Source organism: Psittacula echo (assembly GCF_963264785.1).
Source record: "Psittacula echo genome assembly, chromosome: 6".
Lineage (NCBI taxonomy): Eukaryota > Metazoa > Chordata > Aves > Psittaciformes > Psittacidae > Psittacula > Psittacula echo.
In genome coordinates, this window is record NC_137743.1 from 51,937,139 (window position 1) to 51,960,249 (window position 23,111).

The 23,111-nt window shown below is 37.5% G+C and overlaps 1 protein-coding gene across 1 annotated transcript in view; it reads right to left on the reverse strand.

Annotated features, from left to right (window-relative positions):
- The window catches only part of GRID1 (glutamate ionotropic receptor delta type subunit 1), a gene marked incomplete at its 5' end in the record, with an annotated part of 550,600 nt that overhangs the window by 332,371 nt on the left and 195,118 nt on the right, over positions 1 to 23,111 (reverse strand). The window contains one exon of the mRNA XM_080620875.1: positions 96 to 380. Within this exon, the coding sequence (XP_080477001.1) occupies positions 96 to 380 (285 nt within the window). The remainder of the gene's footprint in view (positions 1 to 95; positions 381 to 23,111) is intronic.

A 23,111-nucleotide genomic window follows, 5' to 3' on the forward strand; every position in this document is an offset into this window, starting at 1 on the left:
AGTTATATTCCACCTCTTCCATTATATTTTCCTCCCCGTCTCACAGTTAAGAAGAAACCAATTTAACAGCATCTGAAATTCTCCACTTTACTTACCATAATCACTGTCATAAAATACTATGAATTTCTGCCACCGCAGCTCAGTGACCAGTTTCAGCATAACATCATTGAGGCGGACTGGTGGTCGGGCAGCCAGCGTGTACTCCTCCTCCTCCAGGCTGGGGTTTAGGTGGCAGGCTGTGCGTGGGGAGCCTCCTGTGTTGCGCTGTACAAAAAGGTGTGGAATGTGCATGGCATCTGTCAGGGACTGCAGGGCATTGGCTGAGGCACAACCAGTGGACGTCACTAAGGCTAAAATCCCCAGAGTCATCAGGTCACAGGCTGGAGAAGACAAGAAATAAAGCAGGGTTAGAACAAGCTCAACAATTTCTTCTTACAAACTTAGATGCTAAGAAGGGAACAAGACAGGCAATTAGCACAGAGCTGAAATTATTTCTATCACAGTATCAGCTGAAGCCTTTCAGAGTTAGGTCCTCTACCTTTACAGAAGGAGACAGTATCTGCAATCTGTATTGATAAGACAGAGGACAAATAACATTACTGCTGTCATTCCTTGAGACAGGAGCCAATGTGGACAGACATTATGGCCCTTGCTTCAGGCCATTCCTCAGGGAAACAGGAACTGAACTTCTGTCTTTTAAAACCCACTTCACTGTTTCTACTTCTTAATCTTTCTTGTGCACACTGGATTAAGACTTTGGACAATAAAAAGCAACTTCTTTTATTTCAAGGCTTTGTCTTACACAATAGAGTTTTGAAGGATTTTTTTAATTGACGAAAAAACATTCACTGTGCATCTCAGAGTAATGGAGAAACAACAAAGGTACTTGTTAGAACAAAGGCAACTCATGAATGACTAAACAATTATTAACAACACTGTCGTTGTCTTCAAAAAGATCTAGAAAAGCATGTACTATTTAAAAATACAGCATATACATTTGAGCCCTTTTTTTTTTTTTTTGAGAAGGAAGTGTTGAGTTTGAAACAGAACTCTCAGGACTCCTCAAAGTAAGACAAGCTAATATTCAGCTGGGGCTGGAAAACCTTTCCAGCCAAGGCTGCCAGCTATAATTCAGCAGCTATTTAGTCAGTGGTGGTGACTGTTGATTCCTGTTTTCACTAGCCCTCTTGAATGAACAGCAGCAAATTTGGCCCCTGGGAGCTCAGCACAGTGATCACTCATAAGTTAGCACTGCAGCAGCCCTGAGGGTCCCCCAGAAGCATTTGGCACTTCCTACTCCTCTCTTTCTTTGAAGAGAGAGGAGAGTAAGTTCAAGGTTTCAGTAGCTGTTTCAGCCCCTAAGCACACCAGCAGGTGCACAGCTTGCCCAAAGGAAGAGAGCCACTCTACTTCCCCAGGACAGAGGCCCACCCGAATAAAGCCAGGCAGAAGATCTGGAGATGCTTCTGTCCCAGACAGAAGGTCTGGAGATGCTCCACAATCCTCCTGAAGTTTAATTGAGCTTGCTAACAGTGGATAAACAAAATAACAGTGCATAATTCAGAGCCACTCCAGAACATGCAGAATAGCTGAGGGCTGGAAATACATTTTCCAGATGGAGACAGAAAGCTGCTTGCATTGGTGCTTCTCCCATGTCGGCATGCAAGACAGCAGGCTGCCCATGCACGACATGTGCTGTGTGACTGCAGGGGCCCATAACAGTTCCAGTAATGCAGGAAAGAGGTGCTGCCACCCTGTTACTGACTTGCTGGTCTCCAGTGGAAATGGACTAAGCAGAAAAGTAGAAAAACAAACACAAATTGAAAAGATTTGGTTTTCCTTCTCTAAACAGTGTATCTCCACTTTCAGAGGCCAAAAATTCAAAGGAACAGGATGGGTTATGAATAAATAATATATATTTTATTATCCTTTCCAACCCTAACTATTCTATGATTCTATATAATTAATAGTACTTAACAGTTAATTATCAATTAATTTTAATTACATAAAGCCACCATAATTAAATACATTAAATTGCTTCTAATGCAGCCAATGAACTACTTCACCAAATAACTTCTTAAACCACACAGAAAATAAATATATTTTGCTTTGATATGGGATAACAGAAAGAAAATGTTTGATCTTCTCTATGCATAGAACATTCAACATGTATCCTAATGCAACAGAGGAAGATGAAGTACTTTTAGAATTATTTCCTTGATGGTCCTTACAATAAACATATGTCAGTTGCATTATCTAAATTTACTCTGTGTTGATTATAGATATATGAAATTGTTCTTTGTTTTTCCTGAGAGCTGACCTGATTTAACAGCAGGGAGGCATTGCATTTGCCAAATGGGAGACCCAGGTTCAGGAACAGATTTGATTTCCCAGGCTTCTTGCCAGAGAAAACTGAACATGTCATACAGGTAATTTATTTAGACACAGTAGGGGAGGGAACAGAGAAGTGGGAACAGAGAGAGAGAACAGCAGAGTTGAGCTATAAGCCCCTGCAGAGATCACCAACCAGTGAGCTTTGCTGTCACCGAGGGCAAGAGAAGCAAGCCACATGGGTCTATAGAAGGAATAATTTACTTGCAAAGCAGACATAAGGAGAGAAAAAGCAAAACCCTTTCTGATTGGAGGCTGCATTCAGAGAGTCACTTATTTGTGGAATACAGATCTGATCACCAGTTGTGTAACAAGAGAGAACTGCATTCAGCAGTTGAAACTAATCAAAAGCTCCTTGTTTATTAGCAGCAAAATGACCAGAGGTTTGACAGACCACAGCAAATAGGCACCCCTTATCTCCCAGCACAGCCCAACCAAACATGGATGAAATATCTCAGGAAAGACTGTTCTGGTTGAGGCATTTTTGCAGTGTTTTGTAGCTTTTGTCCATGGGTTACAATGAAGAATTAGTCAACCCACTTCTACATCCTGGTATTTTGTAGATTGATTATGTTCTGCCTGCAAGCATATGCTACACAGTAAACATTATCTCCTCGCGCCTTTCTGGTTTGAGATAACATAGTAAGCAGTAAAAAACTAATATGACTAAGCAAAAAAGGTTTCATATTTTCTGAATTGCTTTTTTTAGTTAAATTACAGAATATGAAACAGAATACGTCATATTTCTAATACAATTCTTCCACTACATAAAAATACAGTGGATTCCCAGAAGTTCAACCTCTCCACATGTACTACACTGAAGGGTGCGGATAAGCTTTTAGAACATAAAGAACAACAGTACTACTTTCTAAATTAGTTACACAGACGCGAACAGCTACGTAACAAACTCCAATCTGTTAAAAAGTCAGTAACTCTTATGACATCTTTTAATTTCTTAGAAAGAGAATGTTCAAGCATTATACAATCCCAGAAGAAAAATCCAGTGACAAATTTTTTAGGATTACCCCCTCATGTCTGTACTTTCTTGCATACAGAACTTTGACATGAGAAAATATGTGTAATTTTCTGCTTTATTTCATACTGGCTATGCATTTTAAGCAACTATCAAGCACCCCTGCCTATGTGAATAATTCTGTATGTTAGTTGCAGCTTCATAAGCACTCAAAAGAACCTTCAATTTCTGCACGTTAATTTAGCCCCCATCTTGATTTCCTTAAAATTGAAATACACAGATTTTAAGTGTCTTGGTCCATGTCAACATAAGTGAAAGCAGAATCAAAGCACCTTGAGATCTTTAGTGATCATTAATTACTATAGTTGTAGTTATAAAAATTTCACATTGTTAGAACTAAGCTTCTTTCATATTTATTTGACCTGGAGATATATTTACATAGACAAGTTTCAAGAAACAAAGTTTTTGAAGTATTTGTTCTTCCTTATATCCAATCTAATCTTCCCCTGTTTAAGTTTTAACCCTTTACCCCTTGTTCTGTCACTACAGTCTCTAATGAAGGGTCCCTCCCCAGCATCCTTATAGGCCCCCTTCAGATACCAGAAGGCTGCTATGAGGTCTCCACGCAGCCTTCTCTTCTCCAGGTTGAACAGCCCCAACTTTCTCAGCCTGTCTTCATGCGGGAGGTGCTCCAGCCCCCCGATCATCCTCGTGGCCCTCCTCTGGACTTGTTCCCACAGTTTCATGTCCTTTTATGTTGAGGACACCAGAACTGCACACAATACTCCAAGTGAGGTCTCACGAGAGCAGAGTAGAGGGGCAGGATCACCTCCTTCGACCTGCTGGTCATGCTCCTTTTGATGTAGCCCAGGATACGGTTGCTTTCTGGGCTGCGAGCACACACTGAAGCCGGCTCATGTTGAGTTTCTCATTGACCAACACCCCCAAGTCCTTCTCTGCAGGACTGCTCTGAATCTCTCCTCTGTCCAACCTGTAGCTGTGCCTGGGATTTCTCTGACCCAGGTGTAGGACCTCGCACTTGTCATGGTTAAACTTCATAAGGTTGGCATCAGCCCACCTCACAAGCGTGTCAAGGTCCCTCTGGAAGGCATTCTTTCCCTGATTTTCATGTTTGTCTTACTTGACTGTTACAACATAGAACACACACTAAAACTTTTCTCTCACTCTGTGACCCACATCTCTAACTGTAGCCATGTCACATTAAGACCAGACTTAAGCCTGGAAGAGCAGCTATTATTTTTCAGACTGCACCTTACCCATATGACCCTTTTAATCAGTGGACCTCCTCATGGCACACGAGATGATGCAAGAATTCTGCTTTGCTACAGTTATGTTTAAGGTCTTGCTTTTCTACCATTGCCTCATGTATTGCCATCCTATTTCTGAAGACAGGTGTAGATGGCAAAGGCCTGATTTGGCACTATCTTCATAGGGATATTTACATTGTTCAGATCTCTCTAATTAAATCCCTCTCACTCCAAACTGCAGGGAATCAAAATACTCCAAAAGAAACTTGTTATCTTACCCCTAGCAGTGTGACAACACGACCGTCTTTTAGTCTCCCTTTCAGTGGCTTCCTATTATTCAGAAAAGGGCAGAAACTTATTCCTTTGTTTCCACAATTATCAACAGACCAGCTGCCACTGCAATTTCAGATTAACAATATATCCAACTACTGGCATTCACACTGCCTCTTCAAACTTCAAAGCCCTTCTGTCTCTCACTCCTCTGTAGCACTATAGCTGGTCCTACCCACTTTGGACACCATCTGATTACATTTGATAAGTCCTCTGCAAATTGTTTATTTTTACCTTTTTTTCTTCTTTTTCATTTTGACTAACCTTTAGGAGGTCTTTAAAGCACTGTAAATGGAGAATCATCCTAATCACAAATAACTTGAATTTTTAAAAATGTCACTGTTTGAAAATTGAGAGATTGTTGCCTTTTTGCTCAGAAAGATTTTCAAAAGAAGGAAGAGAACTGCAGATCTGGCAAGAGAATGGAAATCCAGCCATACTGCATATAGCTGATATTTCTGGTGTAGTACTCTGCAATGAAATTATTAACAAAGTTGGCACTCAAATGTTTGTAATTAGGTTTCAAAGCTATCATCCTGCTGAGATAAGATGAGGGACTTTATGCTTGCCTTACTATCATTGTCTCAGTCAATCTAGCAGAAAACTAATTTTTCACATTGTTTATCTTTGAAACCCAGCAGGGAAAAATCATTTTATCATTAAAACATCAAATTCCAGAGAAAGTAGCAAGTTCAGGGGGCAAGAAGGTGGAATGGGATCTATTTTGGGAACCTAAATCCCAGTACTGCATGAGATTATCAAGGCCAGTAATTTATTCTGCTGAAAGTGCATAGTTAGCAAATCTACTAACTGCCCTAACAAACAAGCAGAATATCATGCACTGTACACAAACACACACAGAAGAAACTAGCTATTGTATTATTTATGTGTACAAAATTTAATCAGCAATTTTGTTCATTAGCCAGTTTATATATAAACAGATACACAGAGAAGTTTTGGATCAAACTCTAGAATAGCAAAGAGTTAAGAGATAAAAATGTAACAGTTCAGAAAGCTGATAAACTGTATCTTTAATCAAGATGTAAGGTCTGTGGGAAACATAATTCATAGAGGTATTCTTAAATTAAGTGGAAAAATTCCTTCTGGAAGTTTTGTCTGGAGCACTGAGATGAGATAGAAAGGATGATGATACAAGGAAGAAAACTGCAGTGCACCAAGCAGTATTTGGAAATCAAGAGGATGGTGATACAATTCCTTCAGCTTAAACCAAAGTAACACAAACCAGAGAAGTGAACATTTTCACACATATCTAAACAAAACCTGAATGTTTCTACTGTAGTACACAGGAAACCTCTACGAACTTGGAGCAGAAACCTATAGGTAATTCAGTCACATAGAAAAATAGCAAAAGCCTATTAGCTATCAACATTTTAATTCTCTTTAAGCCTTAAAAGGCCTTTAAAATTTAAGTGGTTTTCTGCAAAACCAGTCTATCAGGCAGACAAAATTATCAAATACTTTTGTTAATATCACTGACAATGCTCCTATTAAAAATATTCATATATAGAAAGATTCACTCCTACTACTGGTGAATTAAGAACATCAAGCTTAGTCATCTAAGCACTTGCTCAAACTGATGCTTCACTAAATGGGGTTTCCCAAAGAATACGTTTTTTCTTACTTTGCATTTCATGATGTTTGCTTACTCTTCAGCTACTTTTATTAACAGAGAAAGGCTATTCACAATGAATTTGCATCATAGGTATGTAATGTGCTATGCAATTGCCCTTCTTTTGGATACTCAGCAATAAATATATTTTTCTGTGTTCCCTTTCTGTAGGCTTTTACTTACCTTTATGTTCTGTACTTAGACTATTATTCTTCAAATAACTAATTTATTATTTTATTATGAAAACCCTACATAAAGCTATAGATACTTGTCACAGAGTAACTTTTAATGAAGAGAAAAGATAACAAATATAGACAACAAAAATCTTTAATGTAGCACTTTTATTGCTCTATCACCTTACATGCAGTGAAGATGAATATTTCTTACTCCATTACACAAACCTTCAATGAAAACAAAATGCATCTTAAAACAGGAAAGCAAATTCACAATTAGTCCACTGTGGTTTTATGCAAAAATCAAACCAACCAAAACCCCTAACTACTCCAATTTAGAAGTGTATGGTTTTGGGATATAACAATTGAGAACGTTAAGTAGTTCCTCCCTTTCATTTCAACAGCTTCTCTTCTGTATCTGGGACCAGGATACAGGCATTCTCAGATCCCAGAGACCTTGATATGATTGTTTTGGAAGCCACAGGAGTCTGACATAGCCTTACCATAGCTCCTGATGGCAACTGTGTTCCCCCACTTGCTAGCATTCAGAACCCAAATCTGATGCCAAGTCTTCTGCCAGAGATGAAAATTTCAAATCATGAAAGTATTCCCCATATATAATAATGCACTGTGAGAAGAGCCTTGGAGAGCACCCGTGACCAGCCTCGCCTTCAAAATACAAACACATCCACTGATTAACAGTACAGAAACTCTTGTAATAAATAAATAAATAACCAGTTTGAGAACCAAAAAGGACAGAACAAGCCTGGAGTTTGTCAGATAGAAAACATTCTTGTGCGACTTCACAGAAACACAATATAAACCTAATACAAAAGAACCATGATCTCAACAGAAAGGCAAAGCAGTGCCAAAGATAAAAAAAAAATATATATATATAAGCCAACCTGCAGCAGGATCATTAGCACATACACATAGGGAAGACACTGCCCACAAGGCACACGCTACCACTAATTCCATGTAAACTAGAAAAGCACATTGATGATTTGTGTCAGGCTCTTTTTTCTGACTGCAACTATGGTGGAAACATAATGTTTGCCAGTAATGGAATTGTCACTGTGAGCCCTCCATGGGTGCTTTTTTGTCTACTTATGTGTCCTGATAATTACCAACCAAAAACATTACACTAAATTATTATTTTATTGTCTTAAAAACCTGAATAATTACCATTTATCCTGCTTCTGAATTCTTTCTCCATCTTTCATTATCTCTTTTTTTTCTTACAAAACACAAGATTCTATTATCTTAGGGGTTTTTTTCTTAGAAACTGAACCTTAGCAACTGAAATAATACTGGCAAGTCATTTTTTAAACACACTCTCTTTTTTTTTTAGAAAAACTCATATATTATATGGGTAAAATCCTATAGCAAGATTCTTCAGTCTCCAACTTAAGTAAAATTCTCAGTAGGTTAGCTTAATTTGTGATCCAAAAACTAGATACACATCACCACTTACATTTTCTAAGATAATGATGGTTATTTCAGTTGGCCATCAGTTATGAGGAAAAGATTCCAGAAAACTGGTACATACATTCAAGAAAAACCATATGTACATACGTTAGTGTGCATATGTAAGTGTACATGCAATCACTGTATCAGAATATCCCTGGCAAAGCAGCATCTGAAAACACCTCAAAAACTAAAAAAAGCATAAGATCTTGAAATGTTTGCAAATAAATTTTCAGAAGATCCTCCCCCCCCTTCTTGGGCTGCCTTTGTATGGTTTTTACAGCATTCAGAAGCCTAAGCTAAACAAGGAGGAGGAATAAAGGAAGGAACAAAAAATGAATGGGTTTTAATATGTGATTTTCCTTTTTTTTTTTTTTCCTCCAGAAAGATGCAATTACTTGCAGAACAGAAGCACACTGGTGATATTTCTCCTTCCTTGTGCTGCTTTGCCCACACTGCCTGTTAACCTCTTTTGGAGTCAGAAGCTGGCTCTCTCCTGTGTGTCACTCCTGCGTGTTCAGAGCTCTAAAGGTGCACGTCACTACTGCTCGTTGACACTAGCTGCATAGGAGAAGCAGTATTTAGATCTTCCAACTTGTTTTCAACTATATGCTTTACTACCTGATGTTTACTACCTGATACCTTGAGGGCCAATTCTAAGCATGTGCAACTGTCAGAGGTCCCCTGATACTACTAGAACTGTTCTTTACCTCTAAATACCTATGCCTCGATTCCTTCGTTAACCCCTTGGTTCAGCATTTTCAGTAAGCTGTCACTGTTGGCTTGCACACACACAGACAGATCACCTAGTCTTGGTGTGAAGGCTGCAAAACATTCTTATTTTATAGGACCTATAGTGAACAACCACAATTGCCTAAAATCTTTCTCTAGAATGCATACTGACTGCCACTATTGGAGGTTTAAAGCAAAGCAAAAAACACATTTCTGTGCATAACAATGTTCTTTGTGTCAGTATCAACCCACTAAACCAGCAGCTGCCATCCTTGAAAAACTAACCAGGAAGAGGAGCAAGTTAAAACTCTTCTGTTCAAGCTTATGCAGATGAAGAAATGGTAAGCAACACACCATAGAGAAGGAAAACAGCTATCAACATTAGATATGGAGCTTTCACATAATGTATGGGAGCACGTTCATAGCTCTCTTCAGTCTTTAATTGTGTAAAATAAAACATGAAAGTCCTCTCACACCAAGTGCAGAGGTAAAACTGCTCTACTATCAAAGCAGTTTAGTTTCCATACAACTGAGTGATGCCATCAAGTGGTTAACAAATGCACCAGCTGTTTTCCAAGTGAAGTTTTGGGGTTAATTTTCATTGAACACACCACTTTGTGTAAAACAGCTACCACCATTAAATCAGTAACAGGCATACTCCACTGATAAAAGTGCATTAATTGAGAGCACTAGTAACAGATAAGAGATGGCCTTATTTTTACAAAAGACAGATCTAATACCGTTCTCTAGCTCCTCCAAAGAATGTAAACAGCCTCTGACAACAGAAACAGCTTCATAGCTAATAATCTGCTTTACAGCTGATATTAGCTGATATTAGCTGATATTAGCTGATTTTGCTATGGGCTTTGCTATTGGGTAGATTTGGAAGACCAAACCAAGAAAGACTGCATAACGTATGTATTAAAAACATGATTTAAACAGTTTTTAAACAACAATTTAGCCATGTGAGCAGTTAAAGATGTGAAACATCACTGAATTTAAACATGTTCTGCTTTTTCTGAATTAATAATAATAATAATAACCCTTAAGGCAGCTAAATAGGACCTTGACAACACAGAAATTCTCCAGAATAACAGTACTTCTGTTTTCTCAACAAAAAATAATTCCATTAGTAATGGTTTTCTCCTGGAATTATAGCTTGACATGATGTTTAAAAATGTGAAGAAGCACTTCTGGTAATTTTTAATAGAGTATGTTTTTACAGAGATACACATTAATGACAATGGCATCAGTACTGTTTTAAGGCAGTAGATGGAACTGAATCAGCTTTGACTTTTTTTATCTTTTCCCCCTCCAACACTAGTTCTGCAGTAGAATTAACTGCAAGCCATCTCAATTATTCAAGGGACATAAGCAACAGCTTATTTTATTTCCATTCTTAGCAAGTTATTCAGTAATTAAGTTTTCTTTTGCCCTTCCATACAGAACAAACTGTACTTTCTCACCCTCTGCTTCTTTCACCTGTGCTTTATTATCAATCATAATGACACAGAAATAATTTTTTTCATACCTTCATTAGCATTCTGCAGGGATGCTCAACTTTGCGAACTCTTTTGGGCCTAGCTTACAAGTAAACAGTGTTATTTTAACATCACCATGGCTCAGGCTCAGCTCCAGCACACACAAAAGGAAAACACTCTCCTACCATTTACAAAAAGCAGTAAAATGTATCAACTCCAGACAAGCTGATAAAACTTCCTACTTCTTTGGTACTGAGAAACTCACTTGGATTCAGAGCAGTACTGACAAGCAAGGAACGTGTTAGCCCTGCTTGCCTGTCTAATTAGCAGCAATGATACATATGCACAAAAACTGACAATAGAAATTTCAAGCAGGTGTGATCTCCCCTCCTGGAATTGTTCTCTGTATCATGCCTTATGCTGGAAGCAGGAGAATGAACGTCAGCCTAAGAATCATGACACTTCTTCTGAACTACAAGATATTTCTGTATTCTGTTGTTTCCCCAGCACATTAGGAGCACGTGTCACTCACTGCACACTCCTACTCACCTAGAAGTTTTACGCAAACCAAAATACTGACACATTATCTCTTTTCCATAACCAACTTGCCATTATGCCTCAGTAGAACACCTATTTGAAAACACCAAATTCAAACAACTGCAAACACCACTCCAAAGCAGCATTTCACATCCTCTGACTTAAACTTTAAGCAGGAGACTTGAAAGACAGCATATGGGATATATATAATACTATCAGGGCTTCTATGTTATGAGAAGCCAAGTGTTATGAGACTCAAGGTAAATTCACAAAAGCCCTAAAACTCATCCTTATGGTCCCATCTATGATTTCCCCCTTCCAACAGCTGTTACTTCTAGCCGTGGACAGTAATACTATGTAAGGCAGATCAGACATCAGAAATCAGTTCATATAGCTGGGGAAGCACACCCATGGTGAAGGAGCCAGTTTATCCAAACAACATTCATTTGTTTATGCCAACTGCTGAAAGACTTGTAGTGTTTATGAATCTAGCTGTGACTCAGTACATATTTATAGCATATATTTATTGACAAGTTTTAGGGGTCAACCTAGTGAAAGATCTCTGCAGTGTTTCAAGTACTTGCAATTGCATTCAAGGATTATGCAAATATCCCAAGCCTACCAACAATCTAAAACTGCTATTTCATTTTCTGAAATCTACTTCAAAAGGAACACTTTCTTCTTTCCTCACCCATGAAAACATAATGGATGCCAAAATTAATTTTGTTCAATACTAAGAAAAAGATCCAGTCCTCACTCGGCATCAGTATTCCTTACATAAAAACCACTTTGCTTACAGATCTCAAATCCCCATGACCATTCAGTGCTACAAAATGGGTAGCATTAAAATATTGCAAATCTGCATTCTCCAGTTTTACTTTTAGCAGTTGCTCTAGTGTAAGTTCAGACACCACACATAACTTCTGTAACACTTAATAAAGCTACTACAAATTATTGGAGTCTTACTCTGAATTTCTCTCTCCCCTTCAGCTCTGCATGAGCCCAATCAGGGAAAAACTTCAAAACCCACAAATTTTCAAGAGTTCCCATTTGAATGTATGGAATTAGCGATTTGTTCAAATGTGTTTAACACCTGATAGTTCCTACTGTGAACCTTAGGTCAGATTTCCATGAAGTCTTAATATTTATGCATTTCTTACCTAGAGGCTGCTTGAAGACCAAGCCTGTTCATTTTATGCTTAAATGAAATCTGACCTCTTGAAAGTTGCCCCTATTCTGAACTACACTTTTTTATATACATATACCTTTGTACATTTGGTTGTTGTTTTTTTTTTAACCATCACAACCTTCATCTCTGTGGTTTAACAGGTGTTACACTGTGGATAACCAGGTTTACCTTATACCAACACAGATGCAGAATATTTCTTTACTCTCCTATTATAAAAATTGTTTAAAAAATTTTCCTAATTACACCTTGCACCTAAGGTTTCTCTATACAAGAAAATCAGTCTAAAGAAGACACCAATGTGAAAACTAACGTTATCCTGGAGTGCTACAGTAACTTCATATATATATATTTATTTTTAGTACAAGATTTTTACTTTTCCATTGTTCAGATAGTTACTGGGTTCTACGAAATCACAGAATTATTTTTTTTTTTTAAGCACCCGTATCATAGCTGTGAAGGAATCTGTTACTGTAATTCAAGTTTCAGTGAGCTATTCAAAGCAAAATTTACTTTTTTTATATATGTATATAAGCCTCAAAATTACTTGCTGAAGTGCCAGGTATATTAAATCTATACGGAAAAAGTCAGCTTTATACAGTACTTCATTGAACAAAAATGAATATGTACTAGTATTTTATTCCACTGATCTCCTATTCTGCCTTAAATGGTATCTATTACTGATTAGCCCATCTAAACCTCACTTTGAGCTTTCTGTCCTCTGCATTTCTTCCTTCTTCACCTTCATTACAATTACACAAAATACATCTTAAAATGGTGTTTCTACAGATAAAATACTGTGCTAAGAATTAAAATGCTTTATTAATAAAAGGATGACAATTGATGCCACTATTAAAGTATTATATTTTCAAAGACCTGTAATTAATTGTAATGCTTACACATTTTATTGAATAATTTCAGGCAAATAAGATATTAAGTTTTATAAACTTGATATGAAACTAATCATTAAATTAGATTATAAAACAAGACCTATAGACCACACGATGGAAGAGAGCTAAAAAAATATTTCACCAGTAACCAAGCCTAAACTGGCTAATCCAGAAGAAACCACATACAAAGGATCTTCTGTTAAAATCCTTGACCTTCCATTGAAAGATACCATTTCACTTAAAGTGTCTTCTCTCAGCTGTTACACAATTCCTCCAACTTCATCTAATTTCATTAAGTACATACCAGAAAAATATCAAAGATAATAAAGGATAACTTGAGCCCCACAACATTATCTATACATTAATATGTTACTTCAGTCCTGATTAGGTGCTGCTTAGGCTATGTTACTAACTGGACATTATGTTTGTCTATAAAACCTCCAGGTAACTTTCTTAGTCACAGGCTAAAACAAAAATAATTTTGTTCCTATTCTCCTGACACAGGATGTGAATGAATCGAAGGAAGCCGAAGAGAGCTACCCATATGCTGTGTGGTCAGAGGAACTGATCCTGAGGAACAGTTACTAAGGCATTATCACATGTAACAGGACAAGTAACGCCTAAGGAAATCCAGTATCGCATCTTCCTAAATCTGTTTCTATAGGGCATTGTAACACCAGTAACCATTACTTGTGTGGAGAGTTAAACACAGATTGAACAAAAATGCTTAAACTGACAAGACAGACCTCATACCCAAGAAACTAGAACCAAGTTCCAACCTGGGCTTGCAGAGATAATGGTTTATGAAAATGAAAAGATGCATTCCAAATACAGAAGCAGAAGGAGCAGGTCAGTGAAGGATCCTCCTTTCAAATAACAATTAACTTTTTGCCAGTTACAAAATAATAAATGACTTATTAGAAAAGTTATTTTCTAATCAGAACTACCAGTACCAATGAGAAATTTTGTTTGTTTATTCATCACGAGCTTCTCACTAAGCGCTTTTACTGCATCCCTCAGTGTACATTCATTATTAGGTCGCACATATTTCCTGAGAATACATATTATAGTCACATGCTCAAGTCACATTAGCCAAGTAAAAAAATTTAGAAGCCAAATGTTAGAAAGTCACACCAGCTACAGCCTTCTTGTGATTCCCACACTGTCTCAAGCATTAGAGAATTTTACTGAGAGAGCAGCACTCAAATTATAAGACCACTAAAAATCAAGTTACAACAGGGCACCATAAACAACACATCAGCTTTAGAGCCTAGACATACTGACAATTACTATGTTATATTCCCAGCAGGGCTAAGCTTGTTGATTTTGTTTGTTTGTTTCAGTTATCATTGCACGATTGTTATACTTGCTCTGATATTTTTTATTTTATTGTACATCATATTTATAAAATCACTGTCTCATTCAGAACACATACGATATACAGCAGCCAAATTGTCACATTCTCTGTACCTTTTATTCTTCCCTAATAATCACTGAGTTGTTTTAATAAAATATCTTGACTGTAAGATGGAAGGATGAAGGGAATCAATGCTCAGGACTTTAACCTCTAGAATCTCATTTCTGATTTCTAATAACCTACACCGTTGGCACTGTGGGCTTTTAATGTTTCCCAAATCTCTCCAAGAAGTGAGGCATTATCTTCTGAGGTTAGCTCTCCAGACACATCATGAAGATGCAATTTATGAGATCTCCAACATTGTAGCCTGGTTCTGCAGACTCAATGGTTACTATTAACTCTTCAACAGTCCCATTTTATTTATAATAGGTCTTTCTCAAAGATCCAATTTCGTGAGCACTAGATTGGGATATAATTTTTCATTCAAGGATCATTAACAGTCAAAAAAAATACCACAGCTTTTGAAGAAGTCGCAAACACAAGAAATTGAAAATGCTAACACACTTAGCTTCCAGCCTTAATTTGATTTGGTTTTTATAAAATGTTGGGGTTTGTATCATAACCATATCCAACCTTTGTTTCAAGAGCCCTCCACAGTCACAGGTGTTCATGGATCTTTCCATTGCTACTTCTGTATTACTACTAAAAAATTCTTTCAAAAATAAGAGACAAGAGGAAGGGATAATACCCATTTTTAAATCGGACTTTCAGCTGCTGTATAACTTTTTACAAAGTTCATGACCTTGGAAAGACATCACACACATTGTAAGTAAGCCAGTTCTGAAGAAACTTTCAAAATAAAATGATTCACACATAACATTTTTCATATGAACTTAATAGCACAGCAGATGCAGTTTCCCCATGAGGTAAATCATTCACCACTACAGGACTCCCACACGTTCAGGGAAGATCTACAGTTTGGTTTTCCCCTTTCTTTTTTCTCTCACCAGGTATGTTAAGGGTTTGCATTGATTAACGCAGCCAGAAAATTCTTTTTCTCTCTGGTAGCAAAAATGGTACATTCAAGACTCTTCTCATCACCAATCTGAATTACCATGATAGGCTTGCACATTAGCAGTTATCTAAATCCTTCTAATATTGTTGTCCCTTTCAACCTTTGTCACAGCTCACTTCTCTCAAATTATGTTTTAAAGCTAGGACTAGGACAACTGAAGTTTTAGCTAGGTCTAACTAGTGTCTTGTCTTAGAAAGTTCCTGAAATCTTCACAGACAGGTTCTTCAGCAATGCAAGTGCACAGTTGTGCTAATACATACTTTGGAAAGCAAATATTAACTCATCCCTCCCATATCCCCTGAAGTGAGTTCTATAGAGAGCTGGAGCATTTTCTACAGTATTTGTTATACACACGGCATATAAGCCACTTGGCTTTTGGACCTGATTCATCTGAGTAAGCAACTTCTTTGAAATTAAATGGAATTTATTCACTCCCCAGGATGAAACTATTTTGCGCAACCAGAAAAACTACCTCCCGGACATGACATGTCAGCTGATTTCTTAGGGAGGTTTTTCGTTAAGAGAAACACTCCTTCGTTAGATGATAAGAATAGTTTTACACAGTCCAAATCAACATCTTGAGACCAACTGCCTGGTAGACAGTGAACCTGCATGTTTACTACTCTTTGAAATTCCATGGAAATCAGTCTTATATATATATTAACCAATAAGTATTTCTCAGTTCTACAAAAGTTATTTTTTTCCACCAACAGCAGGGTTCCTTAGCTGTACAGCCCAACACATAATACATTATCCTTGGCCACAGTACCAATGGAGGGCATTCATGAAGCCCAGTCCTGAAGCAAGCTTAAGGTCTGGGGAAAATTTACAACCTGCTATACTTTACACATTACACCTAGGTGGAACAGTGGCATATATAAAATGCTCCTCCCTCACAGCCTTCTCCTAGTGCAAGGTGACTGACATATATCAAAGTGTGGACACTGGAGAAAAAGGCAAACATCCACTGTAAGAACACATTGCTTTCTTGGTGACTACAACAAGGCACAGCATGTTACAAGTCAGCTGCATGACTGGATCCTGCCAGCAAGAGAGTCAAGTACATTCAAACCCACTTCATGACAGGGAACCTGGACAATCGGGGAAAACCACTTTCCCCTGCTTCCATTCCAAGTTCCTTTCAGTCTAAGAGACATTTCTATGCAATGTAGTAAATGCAACACTTTATTTTCTCAAAGACTTTTCCAACCTCCTTGGACTTCTCTGCACGCAGGAGACTGAGCTGTGGTGCACCTGCTCCACTGGGGAAAAAAGGGGGTTCTAAGTGGGAGGAGTGCCCATCATTTTTATTTTTTCCCAGATTACCTACACACTTGAGTAGCTGTGCTGACCAGAACTTTTCAGGTAACTTTTAGGAGTTAAGCTTCTTTGAACATCAAAATGGATGAAAAAGGTTTTTGTGAGCAATCACCAAATATAGCAGCTAAACCGTCAGAAAGATTGCAAAATAGAAAGACGGTACAAGGTAGTCAAAGGATGTGTAGATTCCTAATACAAAGTCTTCATTAGCTCCTTCAAGAAGGCCAACTAGATCATACTTTTGGCAAAATATTTTTCAACATCCATTGGTCATTTATGTTCAAGTTGGCAGCAGAGCAGAAAGTTGATAGGAGCTTATGTTCAAGGAGTCTGAAGATTTCAAACTGACCAAATCACTTGTGATACAGAAAATCACATACAACTTGCATCATATCCATGTTTTCCCTGAAAAGATGCACTATGAATGAAGAAAACTCATTAACCAAATATTAGAATAATACTTCAGATATATGGACAACTAATGAGCTATTCGTATAGATAACACTGAATTTATAGACTGATGTTAGAACATATAGAAGTGCAAAACAAAAAGAAAAGCAGTGTTTTCTAACAATGTTATCAGTTAGCCTTTTTTCTGTTTTGTATTAATTGAAAGACAATTTTCATATTGTGTGAATATACCCTTCTGAACATTTGGAACAAGATGTCCATAGTTCAGCCAGCTGGACTGTGCCAAGCCTCAGAAGCCAACAGAAACTTGTAGTGACAATGGACACATCAGTTGCACATAAAGACCCATATGAGATAAGCAGCTAGGTAGTCTTTTTGTGCCAACAACGTGCTAATGCACAGAAAAGCAAATATGATACAAAAGGAATAAGTATTTTGAAGTTACATGTTTCTTGCCCCCTGACCCTTACTGAAGTCATAAAACTACAAAGCAAAAGATCAACCACATGAAGTTTCATGTGAAGAACATGTGAAAATTTTTAAACGAAGATTAAACAATTTTTATTTTAAATCTAACCTTGAAATTTCAATCCAGGTAGCCTTTTTTTTCCCTTTTTAAATTTTTTATTTTACAAACTAAATACTTGGAAAAAGAAAATATAAATGCCTAATTTTGTTTTGATTCTGAAACTTGAAAACCAGCAGGACACAGCTGAAGTATGATGTACCACCTGGAATATGAACTTTCAACTGATTAGAGTTATGCTACAGTTGAAATCTCTTTGGTACCTGTCCACTCCAGCAGCCCACTCACATGGATCACCACTGAGCAGCACAAATGAAAAAGTGAGTAACAGCTGTTCAGTGGCTTATGTTCTGAAACCTCCAAGGAAAAGAGATTATGTACACATGATGTTGATTTTCAGTGAGGACTGTATATGGATACAGCTACAGCACACTTCCTGTCTTTCCAAAGCAAATCAGTATTGCTAAACACCTCTTCTGCACTCACCTAGAGGCTTTCTTCTAGGTGTATTTGGGAAAACAGTAACTCATCAAGTGCACATACAGTAGTTTTTCCATCTAACACGCACATATAGCATCTGTTGATGCAGTAAGAGGTAAATCCCTTGTGTGCAAATTTTTAGCAAGCCCATACAGTAGACTAAACTCTGACATAAATCCCAGAACAGGTGCACTTGTCAGAGCACTTTATATTCCTTGAGGGCTGATGTTCAGGTTCTTTCTCTCTGGGGTGCTAAGAACAGGGGCGTAGGTTCTCAGTGTGTCAGCCAGGGCCCACTACAGGCTCTGACAATCCTTGCCAAATTGCCAGGGGTGTTTACCAGGCCATATGACTTTTGATCACTCACCTATCCCTGCCAAGCTTTCCCATTCCTCCCCTTCCCACTTCATGAATCAGGCAGGACTCAGGTGGAGTCCTCTGCTTACTGGCCCACACTTGATATCACCCCCAAACAGCCAGACGATTCTGTGGGTCTCAGCTGCAGCTAGCTAACCAGTCCCCATACCTGATACTTTATACAGACTACATGCTACACACAACAGTCACTTTTCTCAAGGGTCTGCAACCTAGATAATTTTGGCAACCAACTGGCCTCTATAAACTTAGTTTGGGGTTAGCATCAGCTAGCAACCTCTTGCTTCAGTTCTTCGCTATGAAGAGTCTGAGATCTCAAGGGCAAGCTATACATAGCCTCCAGCATAAATCATTGCCTGATTCCCTCCTACACATTGGGCATGAGCCAACCAAAACGGTGACCGAATTCATCAAACACAATTCCCAGCCTCCGTTGCTCAGAAACCCTATCCCAAAGTCTATGACAGGCTTCCTACTTCACCAATAATGCCAATGTTCGTTTAGAGTGCAGCAAGTGCTACAATAAGCACAGCACTTTAAGCTACTTACACAAATCAAGACAGACTAAACTTTTGTTACCCACGTAAACTTTTGTTACCTACAGCGTCAATTTGATTTAGCTGGGAAACTTCATTTTTGATCTCTGCACACAGACAGAAAGGAGTCATATGGATAATTTATACAGACAATAGACAGTAATGTTTAATTTCCTTTGTGTAGTCATTTTATTTCTTTTCTTTGTGTTTTCCTGGAGTACTTGCATGAAGCACACAATTGTGTTCTGTTTGAGTGGTTAACACAGCATGAAAAGAAATCCATACATGTCATGACATTTCAGACGCTGCACAATAGAGTAACATATATTGTTGGTTTTGGCTACTGAAAGCAAAATAGTGCAAATATTATAAAAAGCAAATTACCAGAAATCTGATTTCCTAGAAACTATTTTTAATGTAAATAACTGTCCATGTATTTCTTGTGCAGTACAGGATCTGCTCTCTCCTATTACAAATTATGATTTAATATATTTTTGCAGTCATTCATCATAGTTTTACTGAAAGATAAATTAAGGATGAAGATTCTTTTGAGGTAAAACTTTTGTGGACTTTCGTTATCCTTTAATTGTTGTTCTGACAGGGTTCAGTTTTGCACTCCCTGTGTAAGCAACACCTTTGCTGAAGGTAAATACAATACTATATCTATCATGTTAGCTAGCTAGGCTTGTCTAGACCCTTGTCTAGGCTAAGGTCTTTTCCCTATCTGTCACCAACACCACATGAATCTTATTAAAGCTTGCCAAATCTTCTGCAGACATATACAAACCAAACTCACATAAGAGAATATTCTTCAGAATATTGTCATATTCATTCAGTTTTTGTGCTGAAGCATGAGGATTTAAAGTCTGTATAATTTCTTAATCATATAATTGTCTGTATACAGTCTAATCCTTTCAATGGTAACCCACTGACCTACAATAGTATTGTCTGTACCTTCTGAAAATAAATTTTTCCTTACAGCCAATGCTTCTCCCTTTGGTGAAGTTCACATTGTTTAATAATCATGTGTTTAATTGGGTATTGCTTTGGGATATTGTGTTGTTGATTCAGCAAAAGCCACAAGCTCTTTTGTAAGATCAAAAAGGCACTGCAGCAGTCCTATTTTAATGAACTTAGATTTGCGGTGTTGCAGCAAAATATCTCATTCCAGTCCCCTGAAAAGATGAGGAAAGAAACCTAAGAGAATAGTGAGCTGATTATAAAGCTACTTCACATTTTTAAAGATTTAGTAGTGCCAAATCTTGCCATTTCTGGAAAGTCATGAAAAGCAGAAACAATATAGACCTGTGAAAGGTCTATATTTTCTCTACATGGTGCATCTTACAGATGCATCAGCTTCTGGTATGTGAGCTACGTCATTTTATGTTAGCTAGGTCATGAAGCTAATTGTTTTTCTTCTGTACTACAGTGCACTGACTGCTCAGTGCAGGAAAGCTCGTAAGTGGCACATATCTCACAAATGCAAAGTAGAACAGGAGGCCTGGTTAAGTCTTACATATTTCTGATGCAGAGTCAATGCAGTATTTATACTGCATTGGTTTCCTCCATCAACAAATCTTGCAAAACATCATGGAATTCAAGATTCAACAGAGACACATCATTCACCCTAGAAGCCTATATAATTTCCTGGGAAAATGATATCACAAAAAAGGAAAGATTCAGTATCGAATCAGTTTTCCACTGCTCTGGAATTCATGGGCTAAAAATGCCTTAGAAATACATCACATTTTTGTACAGAAACATGTACAAAACTCTTCAACAAGACTTTCACCTCATTATTTATTTGAGATGGAAGGGGATATTATTCCCCCCAGTACAAATCTCTCTTTATTCATGTCACACATAGGATTTACCTCTTAAAACTGAAAATGAGGTTCCTTCTAGTGGCTGAGATGCAAGAAATTACCATGTACAGCTTACCGTCAGCATCAGAATCCTTATGACTTATTTCCTTTACTCTCACAAGACATTTTCAATAGAAACACATTTTCAGGACATACAGATAACCCTCTTAACACAGTGAATGATTTATTATATCATCATGAACTTTTACAGTGCTGCTACTGCTTTTAGAGGAAGTTTTACCTTGTATTTCACTTGGATTGTGACTTCACTAAATTTTCTATTCAGAATATTTATTGTAGTTCAGTAAAGGGTGTGGACTTTATGCATGTCACCTACCTTAATACTTTACCCCAATACATTATTGAAGAATGCTAACTACTTCAACTGCACTTTCAAGAACGAATTTCGAGGAGATCAAAACCAAAAAATTTTAAGTTCTTTTTCTGAGCAAAAGAGCAGAATTCATGGTCAGAGTTTTCATTTTACTGCCTCAATAACCATCATTAAAACCACTTGGCTCAAGCACAGCATCAGATAAAACAAGCAGCAAATAATGGAAATAGAGCCTTGCCGCAGCACCTTTGAAGAGGAGCACCTCAGAATTCACAGTGCTGATTTTGTTCTGTTTGATCTACCAATTATATCTTGCACAAAAGTATTCCCATACCCCTGACAAAGCACTCTTCTGTTTGCATTATCTTTGCTGGACTTTCATAATACCCTCTGCATTTCATATTCCTCTGAGAACGCAGAATGAAAATTCAGACCTAATTTATTTTACAGCAGTTGAGACAGACCTATGAATCAGAGCTGGAATAAGAGACATTAGATTGGAATAAAACCAGGACTTTATAATAAAATAGTTTCTTATGTGTGTGTGTGTGCGCGCGTACACATGTACCTTTTGAAGTCAACTGACTTGCATAATGCTCTTCTACGACATTAGTAATTCACCAGCTATTTGTGGGCTGTGCATTTAGCCACAATCCAGCTATGAACACAAAGAAGAAATGTGGCACTGTCAAAAATTACAAAGAACAAAACTAAATTAACTCCAAAGAACCCTGCTACTCCCATTTTGACATAGAAGAAATATCAAATAGCCCTTTCATGCATGCACAGCAATCAGCCAAGGGGACAAGAGGCTGTGCAGTCTTTGCTTGGGACAGACCTATGGTGTGACACAAATTTTGAAAATAAATTAGACATAATCTTCAGTAAACTACGGCTTCTATTACACCATTGAGTTTCTTATGAGTACTCCTAAACAGCTACTGCTGACTGCTTCACCTTCTTGTGGTCAGTAGAAGCCCTTGCTTCAAAACATGGGAACACTAAATCTGGAATTCAAACACTCTTGAAATCATTGAGAAAATTATGGTGTTTGATTTAGGAAGGAGTCACCACACTTCTTTATCCCCTACACAGGTAAATGACGGCCTTTTCGATTCTGTTGTTTTTTATTTTCCCCTTCCCCACTCTTCCTCTCTGTCTTCCTCCCTTTGCTTCTCATAACTGAAAAATTCAGTCACAGTCCAAAACCTGGCTTCACCAAAATGGAGAAGTCCCAGATTTAAACATAACAGCAAAAGGGAAAAAAGAGCCAATGAATTTATTTACTTCTTTATGGCTTAACAATTTGGAACACTTCAGATAATGTTAGATACTTGAGTGTAAAGTACTTTCTTCTTATTACAGAAGAACCTGAATGAAAATAAAGGTTCTAGAAATTTATGCTATGATTCAGAACAACATTTAGAATAACACTTGGATGCATGATAAAATTCATCCCCTGTTCAACCTTAAAAATCTGTCTTAAACCTAAAGCAAATATAGAAAATCAATTAATTACATTCAATTTTGGTTAAAACAGGAAAAAAACACTATCCTGAGATGCTTCCTTGAAACCGCAGCAACACCTAACAATACCTAATTTTAGATATTATGTTTAAAATAGCTGGTTACAATGCAGAAACAAGGAAACAGACTTAGTATGCTATCCATAGTAAATATGCCTCTCGTATAATGCTTTGGTGGTATTGCTAGGGAAAAACTTGAGAATATCCAGTAAATATTTTTTGCAGTGTTGACAGTTGTTTTTCTGTTC